We start from the raw sequence: 15,421 nt of genomic DNA, 5'->3' as shown, positions 1-15,421 counted from the left end.
AAAATAGCAAAAACAATATCTTGAAGAAACAGTTACAGGATTCACACTTCCCAATTTCAAAACTTACTACAAAGCTACAGTAATCAAAACACCGTGGTAGTGACATAAAGATAGAATTCAAGTCCAGAAATAACGCTATACATCTATAGTAAATTGATTTTCGATAAGGGTGCCAAGACCATTCAATGGGAAAAGAATAGTCTCTTCAACAAATAATGCTGGGGAAACTGGATAGCCACATGCAAAAGAATGAAGTCACCACACACCATATACAAAAATTAATTCAAAATAGATCAAATACCTAAATATAAGAACTAAAACTTTAAAACTCTTGGAAGAAAATATAGAGGTAAATCTTCATGACCTTGGATTTTACAAATGGTTTTTTAGATGTGAACCATAATCACAAACAACAGAAGAAAAATAGATACGAAAAGAATTCTTAAACTCAACAAAAAGACAACCAAATTTAAAAATAGGCAAAGGACTTCAATAGGCATTTCTCCAAAGAAGATATACAAATGGCCAACAAGCACATCAACACCAACATCATTAGTCACTAGAAAAATGCAAATCAAAACCACAGTGAGATATTACTTCACACTTACTAGGATGGCTATAATTTTTTTTAATACAGAAAGTAAGAAGTGTTAGCAAGGATGTAGAAAAATTGGAACCCATACCGCTGATGGCAATCCGAAATAGGCAGCAACTGTAGAAACCATAGAATTACCTTATGATCTCAGCAATTCTGCTACTGGGTATGTACCCAAAAGAACTGAAAATAGGCAATTAACAAAAACTTGCAGGCAAATGCTCATAGTCGTACTATTCACAATAGCCAATGGGTGAAAATGACACAAATGTCCATCAACTGGTGGATAAACAAATTCTGGTCTATCCATACAGCTGAATATTATTCAGCCATTAAAAAACATAGACATGCTGATGCATGCTACAATATGGATGAACCTTGAAAATATGCTAAGTGAAAGAAGTCAGACACAAAAGACTACATATTGTATGACTCCATTTATATGAAATATCCAGAATAGGAAAATATAGAGAGACAGAAAACAGATTAGTGATTACCAGAGATTGGAGAGAAGGGTAAACGGGGAGTGGCTTCCTGATGGGTACTGGATTTCCTTTTGGAGTGATAGAAATATCCTGGAACTAGATAATGGTGAATGTACTAAATGCCACTGAATTTTACAATTTAAAATGGTTAAGATGATAAGTTTTATGTTATGTACATTTTACCACAATAAAAAGGAACCAGAAGACACATACATTACCATAATAAGAGTGACAAGCTGACAGGCGATTTCTAAGCAATAATGAAAATCAGAAGATAATTAATGATATCCATGTGATGCTAAAAGGAAAAATCTGAAACCTGCCCCCAAAAGAAAGAAAATCTGGTGAAATATTTTTCATGCATTCAAGCAAAAACTAAAAAAATTTTTCAGGGACTTCCCTGGCAGTCCAGTGGTTAAGACTCTGAGCTTCCACTGCAGGGGACCTGGGTTCAATCCCTGGTGGGGGAACTAAGATCCCGCAAGCTGTGCAGCCACAGCCAAAAAAAAAAAAATTTCCAACTTGCATGACTGATTTTACCACCCAGTAAAATCCTGCCAACATAAAAAAATGAGGATATTTATTAACCTTATGACAGTAAATTTGGAAAATTAGGTGAAATGGATAATTTCTAGTAAATATAACTTACTCAAGAAGGAATCAAAAACCCTGAAACTCCTACAACCATTTTTTTTTAATTGGCCACGCCCCACAACTTCCTGGATCTTAGTTCCCCGACCAGGGATGGAACCTGGGCCCCCTGCAGTGGAAGTGCGGAAACTCCTACAACCTTTGAAAAATTGAATTGGTGTTCAAAAATCTTCCTACAAAGAAACCTCCAGATTCAGATGGCTATGCTAAATACTCTACCAAATTATCAAGGGAGAAATAATACCATTATTACAAAGATTCTTCCAGAAAAATGGAAGAAGCTTGTATTTACATTATCCAACTCTTTAAATGATGACAAAAAAATCACAACAAAGACAATTTTATTAGAAAAGAAAATAATAGGCCAACTTTACTCATGAACATAGATCCGAAACAAAATATTAGCAATATGTATGTGTTAGATTTATCCTAGGAATGCAAGGTTGGCTTAACATTAGAAAATTAATGCAATCCATCACATTAATGAACTTCAGGATTATACAGCCAATAAATGCTGAGAAAAAGATTCATACAATTCAATATCTATTCTTAATGGGAAAATTTGGCAAACTAAGACTAGTAGGGAAACTACGCAATCTGATAAAGGATATTCACAAAAATTTTACAGCAAATATTTTAGGTGAAACACAGAAAGGTTTCCCTTTGAGATTAAAAATTAGATACCATTTATCTATTGCTGCATCACAAACTACCCTGAAACTTGGCCACAATCTTGTGGATCGGGAATTTAGGTTGATCTGTCCGTCTGGTTTGTCTGTGATCCATGGGGTTTCAGTGGGTATGGACGGATGGATCTACTTCCTAGATGGCTTCTTTGCTCACCTACCTGGTATCTTGGTTCTCCTTGACCTTTTCATCCACTGGTGTCTCTTCAGGGCCTCTCAGCATGCTGGTCTTAGGATAGTCACTCTTCTTACATAAAAGCTAGATTCCAAGAAACCAAGGTGGAAGCTGTCAGTCCTCTTGAACTTGGCACAGCATCACCTCTGTCGCCATACTCTATCAGCCTACAGAATCAATTGCCCACCGCAACTTAAAACAAATCAAAAGACACATGCGCCCCAATGTTCACTGCAGCACTATTTACAATAGCCAGGACATGGAAGCAACCTGAGTGTCCAAGGACAGAGGAATGGATAAAGATGACGTGGTACATATATACAATGCAATACTACTCAGCCATAAAAAAGAATGAAACAATGCCATTTGCAGCAACATGGATGGACCTAGAGATTATCATATAAGTGAAGTAAGCCAGACACAGAAAGACAAATATCATATGATATCACTTATATGTGGAATCTAAAAGAAATGATACAAAAGAACTCATTTACAAAACAGAAATAGACTCACAGACATAGAAAACAAACTGATGGTTACCAAAGGGGAAGGGTGGGGGGAAGAGAGATAAATTAGGAGTTTCGGATTAACAGATACACACTACTATACATAAAATAGATAAGCAACAAGGATTTACTGTATAGCACAGGGAACTATATTCAATATCTTGTAATAACCTATAATGGAAAAGAATCTGGAAAAAAAGTATATATAACTGAATCACTTTACTGTATACCTGAAACTAACACAATATTGTAAATCAACTATACTTCAATTTAAAAATACAAAAGGGCATTCCCTGGAGGTCCAGTGGTTAGGACTCTGTGCTTTCACTGCAATGGCCTGGGTTCAATCCCTGGCCGGTAAACTAAGATCCCGCAAGCTGCGTGGCACGGCCAAAAATAAAAAAGTCTAAATACACCTACCTCTCCATGGGAGGAGTATCAAAAAATTCATAGCCATCTTTAATCTGCCCCATCCACTTTTATTAAAAACTGTATTGGAGGTCCTAAGCCATGCAGTAAGGTAAGAAAAAGAAATAAAATGTGTTAGGATTGGGGAAAAAAACCCTCTCATAATATGTGGAAGATACGATGGCATACATAGAAAATCCAAAAGAATCTATCTAAATTATTAGAATTACTAAGATAAGTTTGCAAGCTTGCTGAAAACAAAATCAATAGAAAATTTTATTGTATTTCTACATGCCAGAAACAAATAGAAAAATAATTTAAAATAGCATTTTAAAATTCCAAATACCGAGTTGTGCATTCTCATCAAATAATGGCAGCTGCCTAAATCTCTCCATACAGCCTTCAAAAACCATCTCTCTAACTATCTCTCTCTCTGTAGATATATTTTAAAATTGCAAATAAAACCACCCATAACTCACAGAATAACTAGAAGACAAAGAATACCATAAGTTTCAGTGGTGGAAATTAAGTGTTCTGGAAAAGCAAAAATGAGTCACAAAATCACAAGACATATCTTCCTATCCCATCTGTTACAGAAATTGCGCTTCTCTTTATCAACAGTAGAGGGTGCTTGTGGACTAAGAAACCTAACAAGCCACCCAACCCTCTTATCTCTGACTACATATTGTACAGCCACCTCATTGCTGTGGCGAATGAACAGGAAAGAGCAGATGAGGTAAAAGGTGTCATTCTTTTACTTTATTTATTCATTTATTTACTTATTCATTTATTGTTGGCTGCGTTGGGTCTTCGTTGCTGCGCGCGGGCTTTCTCTAGTTGCGGCGAGCAGGGGCTACTCTTCATTGAAGTGCGCGGGCTTCTCATCGCGGTGGCCTCTCTTGTTGTGGAGCACGGGCTCAGTAGTTGTGGCTCACGGGCTCGGTAGTTGTGGCTCGTGGGCTCTACAGCGCAGGCTCAGTAGCTGTGGCGCACGGGCTTCGTTGCTCCACGGCATGTGGGATCTTCCCGGACCAGGGCTCGAACCCGTGTCCCCTGCATTGGCAGGTGGAGTCTTAACCACTGCGCCACCAGGGAAGTCACAAAGGTATTATTCTTGATTTTTCACTTCCTCCTTTTTTGAAAACTCCATTGACTTTGGGCTTCATAGTGGGACTCATGCTGACCAATGCAGTGTAAGTAGACATGATATAAACCACTTTCCAACAGAAGCTTTCAATGTGACCCTGTGTTTGGCTCAGTCTCTGGTGCCTCTGCTCTCTGCCATGAGATAAAAATGTCCAAGCTGAGAAGGCATGGTGTATGTGAGCCTTGGCCTGGAGCAGAGCCTAAGCCAACCCAGAACAGTCTTGGTTTCCAAATACCATTTCCTAGTAAAAGGAACCTGGGCTCCTTAGAGATTCCAAGACCAGAGCCAGGAAACTGCTAGGTGTTACTGGAACATCTTGGAGTCCATTATCATCATCAAAATATAAAGGGAGAGGAGACGTTCTTCTCCACAGAAGAATTCCAGCTAATAAATGTAGAAGACATGACAAAATTAAGAAACCAATCATCAATACAGTATATAATACTTGTAAGGGACTTCAGTAGATATTAAAACCATTGGATGAAAGCTTAATGTGGAACAGAATGTTTACACAGTCTCAAAGTCTAACCCCACAGATTGTTAGGTAAGGGAAGTTATTACCTTTATAAAAGAGAGATCTGGTGGACATCACCTTAACTAAGGGTCAAACTCTGGAGGAATCGGCATCACGTGTCCTCTGATGTGATATGGTGGGAAAGGCACATCACCTAGTTAATATTCTCACTAATGATGTTGAACTGAAATCTAATAATAAGAAAACAGTCACACAAATTTAGAATGTGGGACATTCTACAACGCAATGGTCCTAGACTTTTTAAAATGTCAACACCATGAAGGACAAAAAAAGACCAGAGACTAGGAGTCTGTTGTAGATTAAAGGAGATTTAAGCGTTCCTTGTATTATTCTTTCAGTTTCTTGAGGGAAAAGATCAAGGAATAAGTCTAACAGAAGATGTACAAGCCTCCAAAGTATGCCACAAATATTTACCCAAGAACCTCTTTTGTTTCCCGAAAGTTTTATCAAACACACAAACTTTAACAAATGTTTATAGTATGTTTGCTACGTATATACTATATATATTGTACGTGTGGAAGGTCAGTGACCAAGGTCTCTGCTGTCATGGAACCAACATTTGGTGGTGAAAACAAATGAAATGGTCAATAAGCAGGTAAACAGATAAATGAGAAGATTCTGAATGGTGTAAAGGAAATGAACAAGAGGAGATTCAGAGTCAACAAGAGTCCTGTTTCAGAGATAACATTTAAACTGAGACCCAAAGGCTTGGCGGGTTGAAGTATTTGGGAGTAAAATATCATGACGTTTACAACTTCCTTGAATTAGTTGGGAACGTGGGTGAGAAGATTCCAGAGGGAAGCCATAGCTGGAAGCACGGCCTCCACAGGAGGTTAGCAAGGATGCTCTTAATTCTAGATGTCACAACCACTTTCCCAGGTACAGAGGCAGGGGACCGAGTCATCCAGTCACCTCCCAGGGTTCAATCCGGGACTACCGGAAGCGTGGATCCCTCAATTGGAAGTGAAAACAAGCGTGCGTGCTGGGCGATGGGCATTGGAGTGGGTGCCCATGAGGGGGCGGAGCTTAGGGAGAGTTACAGACCAAGCAGGAGGCCAATGGACTTGGGGAGCCTCTCGGGGGTGTGTGTGTGTAAACATTATAACTCTTTTCCTGTCAACCAACAAATGCTATCTCTCCTCTTTCAGATTTTTCAGGGAAATCAAGACTCCTTCACACCCGTGGTGAACGCTCTAGACCCCCCGCTGTTTACCCGCTTCCTTCGAATTCACCCGCAGAGCTGGGCGCGCCACATCGCCTTGAGGCTGGAGCTTCTGGGCTGCGAGGCGCAGCAGCAGTACTGAGGCCCGGTCCTTCCTTCCTGGCCCCGGGCCCTTTCCTGATTCGGGTCCAGCATCCCTCTGAGCCCGCCCTCCGGGTCACTTCCTGCCCCACGCTGCCCACGGTGCCATCGTTTTTCTATGTATTTCAATTCCTCAGTCCCGGCAGATATGCCCTGAAGCCTCCCAAATCAATCGTCATGTGTCCTGCGTTCTCTGGGGCTGTTGCATCCAATTTACCTCTTGCGCATTTGCTGCGGCCGCTCCCAGATTGGTCCTTCCTTCCAAGGTACTCAGGCAAAAAGCAATGAGGAAACTCAGCTGGAAAGCATTCTCCTCTGGACACGGCCACCACTTCCTCCTCTGTGGTGACCAAGAAAGGTCATGATCATACCAGGCTTCTAAAGGACATATTTTTAATATTTCCACAGAAAAATGAGGAAAATCCATGGCTCTCTGGGATAGGAGATACAACATTGTAATTCTAATCATGCACTCATTTTACTCCCTCCTCAGCTAATTTCCTGCTGAAACGACACAACCAAATGTACCAGGAAATTCTGTACCCTAACTGCCCAAGAGGAACCCCCACCTCGCCCCATCCCTGACAGATAAGGTTGGGAATGGCTTACTGTCCTGTAAAAGTCCATTAAGGTTAGAGGTTAATTTACAGAAATCAATAAGGTGATATGGTTTGACTCCCTGTAAAAGGTTAACCACTTTTATGTCTAACTTAATCATCTTGTTTTGGCATTCTTTTCCCATTGACCACATACATCTTTATTTTTCAAATGCTCTTGGAACCAGCTCTTTTGTCTTCCCGCTGGTTCCCTCAATAATCAGTTAAACAAAACATTGATGTGTGAAAACAAATGCCTTTGAGAGTTGTGCTTTTATACTGGAAATAAAAATGTGAACAATGAAATTTTATAATTTATGAGGTGAAGCTAACATTTAAAAAATTAGAAATGGAGCCTTGATCCAGTAGCAGAGAGAGAGATTCTTAACCTTGACATCCATTAGCACTAGAAGGAGTAAAGGCAGTAGTCTGGCCTCTGGCCCATCCCACAAACCCCCCTTTTATAAGTTTTCTAGAGGTTGTGACCAACCAGAATCCGGGAGAGGCTGCAGCAGAACGTAGTGAACCTAATGTGAGAAATGCTGTACTTGCATCGCCCAGATCTCCCGGGATCACTTTTACGAGTTGAGTGTTTGCAATCATACTCCAGCTGATTTGGCTAATGGGGGGGGCCTGTACTCAGAAACCTACAAGACCCTGATGAAGATGACACAGATGGACAAATATACTGTGTTCATGGACTGGAAAAATTAATATTGTTAAAATGACAATGCTACCCGAGGCAATCTACAGATTTAATGCAATCTTTATCAAAATACCAATGGCATTTTTCCAGAACCAGAACAAACAATTCTAAAATTTATATGGAAATACAGAAGACCCTGAACAGCCAAAACATCTTCAGAAACAAGAACAAAACTGGAGGAATCATGCTCCCTGACTTCAGACTGTATTACAAAGCTACAGTCATCAAAACAGTATGGTAATGGCTCAAAAACAGACACATAAACCAATGGAACAGGATACAGAGCCCAGAAATAAACCCACACACCTATGGTCAATTAATCTATGACAAGGGGACAAGAATATACAATGAAGAAAAGACAGTCTCTTCAATATGTGGTGCTGGGAAAACTGGACAGTTACATGTAAAAGAATGAAATTAGAACATTTCCTCATACCGTATACAAAAATAAACTCAAAGTGGTATAATTATTTTGGAAAACAATCTGGCATTATCTACAAAAGTTGAGCATAAAGATAGCCTGTGGCAATTCTGTTGGGTAATGACCTAGACCCAGAACTGCCATGTGAACCAAGAGACAGGGCAAAACTACCCATAACACTTCCCACCTGGAAACAACCCTTATTGCATATATTTCCTAGTGGCTCACTTTAATTGCAGTAGATTAATCCATTATATAATATATATCACAATTTATTTATCCATTGCTTTTCTGACTGATTCATTTATGCCAGTTCTTCTATGGAGCTGATCATCCTTTTTAAAAAATTGATTTGTAAGAGTTCTTTGTATGTTAAGGACATTAACCTATTATCTGTCATATATGTTGTGGAATTTTGCACCTAGTTTGTCATTAATCTTTTACCTTTCCTTACAATGTTTTGCTGTATGAAAGCTTTACATTTTTATGCAATAAATTTATCATTATTTTCACCTATGGCTTTGGGGTTTTATGACATATTCAAAGTAGCTTTTTTCACCCCAAGATTACAAAAAACTCCACTCATGTTTTATCCCGATATGTATATGGTTTTATTTTTGTTTAGTCCTTGATCCATCTAGAGTTTATTTTTGTGTGTATGGCTGTCACTTCAGTCAGTGCATCCGAATGAATAGCCAGTCGTCACATTAAACCATCTCTTTTTCCCCACTGAAATGAAATGCCACCTTTATCATCTATTAAAATCCCATACCTACACTATTTGAAGGTGCAGTAGACACCATGTGGCAAACAAAATATCTTAGAAAGCTTCAAGCCCAAGAGGATATGGCTACCATGAGGATGGGTTTCAGTATCAACACAAACGTTTATGCACAGACAGAAGAAAACATCTGTATGCTTAGCTGTCAAATAGAGGGAGACTGGGGGCAGGTCAAATGCAGTAGATGACATCACAAGGAGGTGTAGAATTCTATCTGGAACTTCAGAAACCTTAAAGGAAGACTCTGGCCAGCTTCTTCTTAAGACGGAGGCCTGATTCACTGGCTTCTTTGCCACCTTACCTGACACGGGTCTCAGCAGTGGATGAGAATGTCAGTTCTAAATGTCTTAAGTAATAGAAAGCTCAAATAGGGGTTTATTTTTCTCAGACCTAGTAGTTGAGAGGTGGGCAGATAGAGGTGTTGGTTTAGTGGCTTAAAATTGTCAGAGCCAGAATAGATGTCATTTTCTTGGCCTTTTCCTTGTGTCCATTGCCTGATGGTCACAGGATGGCTCCTCCAACCCCAGGTAACACTTAAAGAATGTTCAAGGCAACACAAAGGGGAAATGGTAGCGCCATTACTTTTATCAAGACAGCAGAAAGCCTTCCCGGAAGCCACCCATCAGATCTCCATTATGCCTCAGTGTCCAAAACTATGTCCCACAGCCATTGCTAGCAGCAAGGCTGGCTGGGAGAAAGCGGATTCCGCTTTTCTAGCCTCTCTGGTTGCACGTAATAAGTGAAGAGGGGGTGGTGATGCCTGGCGATGAACAATATCTGCCCGAAGTCACCACCCACTCATTCATTCAAAAAATATTTATTGAGCACCTGAATAGCCTATGTGAACAAAACAGAGAGGAGCACGTGGGGCTTGTTCCAGAGGAAATGAGGCTGAGGTGGAGTGATCAAGAGTAGATAACAGGCCACGAGGTCAGGGAAGTCAGTAGGATACTACCTGACTTACAACAAAGTGAGATCTCTTTGGCTGTTCAGTGGCAGCAAGCAGGAAGCTACGAACTCCTGTGACTGCAGAACTTCTGGGCCACCGCCACCCCCATGATGGACTGTGCCCCCTTATCCACTGAAATTCATACCTGGTTAACCATTTATACTGCTAATTTGCTGATTCAGTAATAAACCCAACTCCAAACAAAACAAAATGAAAAGGATGTGGGACTGAAAAAGTGGAGTCAAAGATGACACCACAGGGTTTGGCCTGGACAACTTAAGAGTTCTCACTAATTGAGCTGGAAAAGCCCAAAGGGACATGTGGTTTAGGAGGGGATGTCAGATACCTGATCCGATGGAGCACAGTCAACTTCTGTCTTGTGTTGTTTTGTTTCTTGAAGGCGGGTTGGTTTTTGCCTTGGAAACTGACTGTATTCAGGATTCGACAGTGTCAGCAAGTGAATTTTTCTTGTGTTCATAACAGCTTTAGGTTTGCAATAAAATCTAAACCACCATTTTCTGACTTTTCAGACAGAGCTGCCTCGGGACGAGCCAAGGGAAAAGCCATCTCCCCTCGGTGCAGGCCCTCGGGAGGGCCCATGGAACCCCCAAAGATGCTGAGCATTGGATTTCTGCTGTGCTCTCTGACTTGCCTCTTGTTGGAAACTGTCGCTTTGTCTCTGTCACCTTTATCTGCCTTCGGAATGCAAGACCAGGATGGATTGGAACCACGCTCAAGGGGTGTGTCTGCTGTTACGATGAATGTTCCTATCTTCATAGGACGTAAGATTCCTGTCTCAGGTCAGGAAAGAGTGATTCTGTATTTTTAAAAAAAATGTTCACAGGAAAGCAAAGTATTTCTGGTTTGGTTCAACAAGCATGAACCCACTAAGCCAAAGCCATAGGTGTCAACCTTCCATAAAATATGACAAATGCTCCCTGAGGACAAAGGGATAATTAAAGTTGTTTGGGGGGAGGGGTCAAGAAGGACTTCAGAAAGGAAGCGAAATTTAAGCTAAAGCTGATGAGCCACTGACCCATGGCTTAGCTGCTCCCAAAGCCCAGCGTGGTGCTGAGTCCCTTCCCATCTCTGGAAAGGGTATCGTTGTGAGTGGTGAACCCTCCTGACGTCACACCACAGACACTTTTGTTTGCCCTACCTCTTCCCCTGATCAGCAGACCCTGAACCTCCTTCTGCCAGCCGCCCCGGCCTCCTCCTGTCGGTGCCACTGGGCAGGCGGCCGTCTCCTTTCTCCTCACGGGACGCTCAGGGCCCTCAGCCCCCCGAACACCCTCTAGGCAACAGCATGGTGTCTATTGAGTCGTGCTCCTCGCTCACAGTGTACCCCATTGATTCACAGACACCTCCAAACAACCTTTAAGCGATCTGGGGCGGAGATCATTGCTCCTATTTCACATACAAGGAGGAAAAGATGATATCTATCTGAGGATACCTTTGTTTTCCCAAAAGTGTATTCCTTTAATCTCTTAGCACAGCAAAGTTGTTCGGAATATGGGCCCTGGGCAACTATAAGAACCTGAGATCTGGGACAACTATTTGAACTTGAACCAGGTTTCGAATCCCAGCTTCATCACTTACTCGGGCTCTCTTCAGTGACTGTCTATGTTCTTCCTGCAGAAACTTCCAGGTCCTGGCTGAGCAACTTCAGTGATTACCTGTGGGATCTCATCAGGAGCTCCATCCCTACAGCTGCCATTTTTGCTTTTCTGATCATCTCAGCAATCATGTGGACCCTCTGTTGCCTCACGTAAGCTGCTGGGGGGAGGAGAGGGGGAACCGAGGGAGAGGCAGGAACAGCCAAGTTCCACACCAGCCTGCGCATCTGTAACTAAGGAAAAGTTTTGAGGAAGGTGATTGTGGGAACACCGCTCTGAAAGTCCATGTGTCCCCCTTTGAAAAAGTCTCCTGCACTTTCTCTTTTTTTCTCTAACCCACTCCCTACGTTTCCAACCACTGACGTGTGACGTTTAAAGACCAGTGTTTGCAATTGATCTTTTTTTTTCTTATACTAACTTCATTAACTCCTAATTATCCTTCCCTTTAGTTTAGGACCTATACATGGAAAACATGTGATTAACTTTTCAACTGCCTGAAAATTTGCCGAAATATTTATTATTAAATCATATGAAGCCAAAGAGATTCCTGAAATAGCTAACAAAATACTTAAGCTTAGCTAGCAAAGCCTGAATTTCATTAATTCAATCAGTATTTACTAAGACATGACCACTTGCCTGTCTCTGTCCTGATTACTAGAGACAGAGAAATAAGACAACTGAATTATTACAACCTGGTGGCTCAGGGCTGTTCAACCTGCGGAATCTAATAAAGTGGCTGAGGTCAAAGATCAGGTGAAGGGTGTGGCATCCCCACCTAAGGCTCCTGATAACCTCAGAACGACCACAGATCAAGAACCATGTCTAGGAAACAAACTTGGATATGGTTCCTGGCACCTAGAACTCACAGGAGCCAAACAGAACTAAATGAGCTATTCATTGTTTGAGCCGTACAGCAGTACTCGGACCTCGGATCGGCCATGAGAAGGACACTTGCTTCAGGCACAGCCACAGATAATAGTGGACCGGGGGAGCGTCCTGGAGGATGGGCCACAGGCCAGGGAGCTCCCCCTTCTAGGAGGAAGAGCTGGGTCTGATCAATGTCTGACCATCGGGATTCCAGAATGACTACCGAGCAGGGACTGCTGTAGGCCTCCCGGTCTTCCTCTTTTCAAAGGGAAGGGTTTACAGCCGTTGCCCTCTTCCTACATCATCACTGTATGGGCCAGGGGTGGGGGTGGAAGCTGGAGACCAGGGGCACATGGTCTACTTCAGTTCAAAGCTCTCTTAACCAAGAAGAGCCACACCCAGACTTGAGAGAACCAGGTACTCTGGAAGCAGACTGTGTGGCGGGAGTGTGGTGTGCAGGGTATTATCAGGGATCAACGCCTGCGGGGGGCAGGGTCAGGGAGAAGCTGAACTGCCTTGCAAGCCCTGCAAGGCCTCCGGTGACCCCCTTCAGAGTTGTCCTTCCCCCGCCGCAGGAAGTACAGGCTCTGTGTTCACCAACCCTGTTCCTTCTTCCCAAGCACAGAGGAAGACTGCATTTCACAACTAAAGAAGCCAGGACTCAAGTCAACATACATTTGATTCTCTATCTTTTAAATCACTGTTGCTCAAACTCTGGCCAACAGGCCGGCTGCATCAGAAACATCTGAGGCTTTACTGAAACACGCACACACAGAGGGACTTCTGTGAAGACAGGCAGGCAACATGCTGAGAGAAATATTTCCTTTTTTGAAGTAAATGGCTCAGCCTGGGGAGAGAAACCAGTAAACCCTTGCTTGCTGGGAACAAACAAGGACAGTAAGAACAAAACAAAAGAAGACATGGATGACAAAATATAAAAGGATCCAAAAAGCTGGATAAACAAAGACCTTAGTGAAAGTAAGATTAGAGAAAAAAATGATAGATGCAGGAGACATAATTAATTTTTTGGTAGAAAACAACCAAAATAATTCAACAGAAGAAAACACTTCAAGGCATAATTTTTTTTTATATTGCAAAATTAAAGGAAGGTTTGAGTCTCTAGTCATACGGGGTGCATCAAGTCCCAGGAAAAATTGGCACTTGGGACCGGGCACATACTAGACGCCGAATAATACTTGATTTTTTATGGATACGTTTCACAGTCAGGATTGCAAACAGTTTCTCTGTGCCTCTCTATTCACCCTCTATAACCATTAGCGGTGGCCGTAAAGAAGGCTTAGGCTTGCTGCTTGCTACCTGAGGAAATCAGCATGGAAGCCTGGCTAACCTCTCGGGGCCCTGGCAAGTACGCAAAAATACACGTATTCAATCTAACGAATTTTTAGTACGGTTTATACTAGTGAAAAAATAGAACCAACTTAAATGATTCTTGGCTGGTTAAAGAAAGCAGTGGACATTCATACAATGAGTACTGTACAGTCACCAAAACGTCGCTGTAGAAGGGTAATTACATGGAATCAGATTCATGAAATATTGTTGAGTGGAAAAAAGCAGATTATAACAGAGGATATACAATTTCACCCAATTTGTTGTGAAAAACTATACGTACAGGGAAAAAATCTTTTAAGGACCTAACGAAAGATTTAGACATTGGCCATCTCCTTGTGATAGTGAATAGGTGACTTTAATTATCACTATTGTTGTTGTTATGTAGTTTCATGTTTATTTTTGTGTGTCTGCACTTTCCAATCCTTCCACAACAAAACGTATTGTTTAATTAGTACGTTTTTTAAGAGAAACTTTAAAAACAAAAGAAGAAAAACTATCTGATCACACTCCGATACCACACACTTACTCTTACTTTCTCAAGTCATGAATGCAGTTTTTGCAATATGAAATTACTTGGTTCATGATAAGAAAAGAAGCTGTCCAAAATCTTATCTTGGAAAAGGTGATGTAACTACAAAGTAGCTCTGTGCAGACCAAGACAGTGTACTGGAATTTAAACTCAGTTCAGCAGTCATTTTCTCTTCCTTTCCCAGTGTCCTCATAGGTGAACCAGTCCAATGAAGTACTAGAAGATTCCAAGAGAGTGCAGAGTGTGCTATTTGTGTGCATTGAGGAAGTATGTATCAGGTAAAATTAAATTGTCGGACTTCCCTGGTAGCGCAGTGGTTGAGAGTCCACCTGCCGATGCAGGGGACACGGGTTCGTGCCCCGGTCCGGGAGGATCCCACATGCCACGGAGCGGCTGGGCCCGTGAGCCATGGCCGCTGAGCCTGCACATCCGGAGCCTGTGCTCCACAACGGGAGAGGCCACAACAGTGAGAGGCCCGCGTACCACAAAACAAACAAAGAAACAAACAAAAAAGTTACGACACAATAGGGCTTTGTGGCCAATTAAGTTGGAGAGGTGCTGAAACAAATTTAAACATATTTCCTTCACTGTATGACGTATCGTGGCTATCTTTCCATATCAGAAAGTGTTGCATAGTATTCCTTGCAGTGGATTCGACAGAAGTCGTTTAACCACCCCCCATATAATAATAATTTAGGGTGTTTGTACTTGTTCACTATTGCAAATGTAATGCAGGTGATAGTTTTACACATTATTCATTTGCTTTCCCCTTTGCTGTTCTGAGTTGGAAATAATTCACTCCGTGGGCACTATTGAACACCTCCTGTTCTGGGAAGGTGACAAAACAAACACCAAGCCTGGCTCGGGTGGAAGGCACAGCAGGGCCAGGGGCTGGGATGAGAGTAAGGTCTGGTGGACCTCAGAAAGCATCTGGGCTCTACTGGGAGCCAACAGAAAGCAGGGAGCAGAGAAGGGACGTCATTTGATGGGTGTCTTTAAAGGGTCATCTCAGTTGCCACGTCGAGAAGGTCAGAAGCAGGGAGACCCAGCTGGGAGGTTTACCGAAATCCAGGTGAGAGACAGTTTCGTTGGGACCAGGGTGGGAATCGGCGGAG

The 15,421-nt window shown here is 42.0% G+C and overlaps 2 protein-coding genes across 2 annotated transcripts in view; both read left to right on the top strand.

Annotated features, from left to right (window-relative positions):
• F8 (coagulation factor VIII) overlaps positions 1-6,492 on the top strand; it is a 116,833-nt gene extending 110,341 nt beyond the window's left edge. The window contains exon 26 of the mRNA XM_065900420.1: positions 6,337-6,492. Coding sequence (XP_065756492.1) covers positions 6,337-6,492 — 156 coding nt within the window. The remainder of the gene's footprint in view (positions 1-6,336) is intronic.
• A 4,050-nt stretch (positions 6,493-10,542) lies between these two features.
• Positions 10,543-11,716, top strand: SMIM9 (small integral membrane protein 9). Its single transcript, XM_065900316.1, has 2 exons — positions 10,543-10,684; positions 11,583-11,716. The coding sequence occupies exons 1-2, from the start codon at positions 10,543-10,545 to the stop codon at positions 11,714-11,716; spliced, it is 276 nt and encodes a 91-aa protein (XP_065756388.1).
• The last annotated feature ends 3,705 nt before the right edge of the window (positions 11,717-15,421 follow it).

This window comes from Phocoena phocoena, chromosome X (genome assembly GCF_963924675.1).
Source record: "Phocoena phocoena chromosome X, mPhoPho1.1, whole genome shotgun sequence".
In the NCBI taxonomy this organism is placed as follows: domain Eukaryota; kingdom Metazoa; phylum Chordata; class Mammalia; order Artiodactyla; family Phocoenidae; genus Phocoena; species Phocoena phocoena.
The sequence above is the reverse complement of the archived record's forward strand: the minus strand, read 5'-3'. Positions and strand labels throughout refer to the sequence as shown.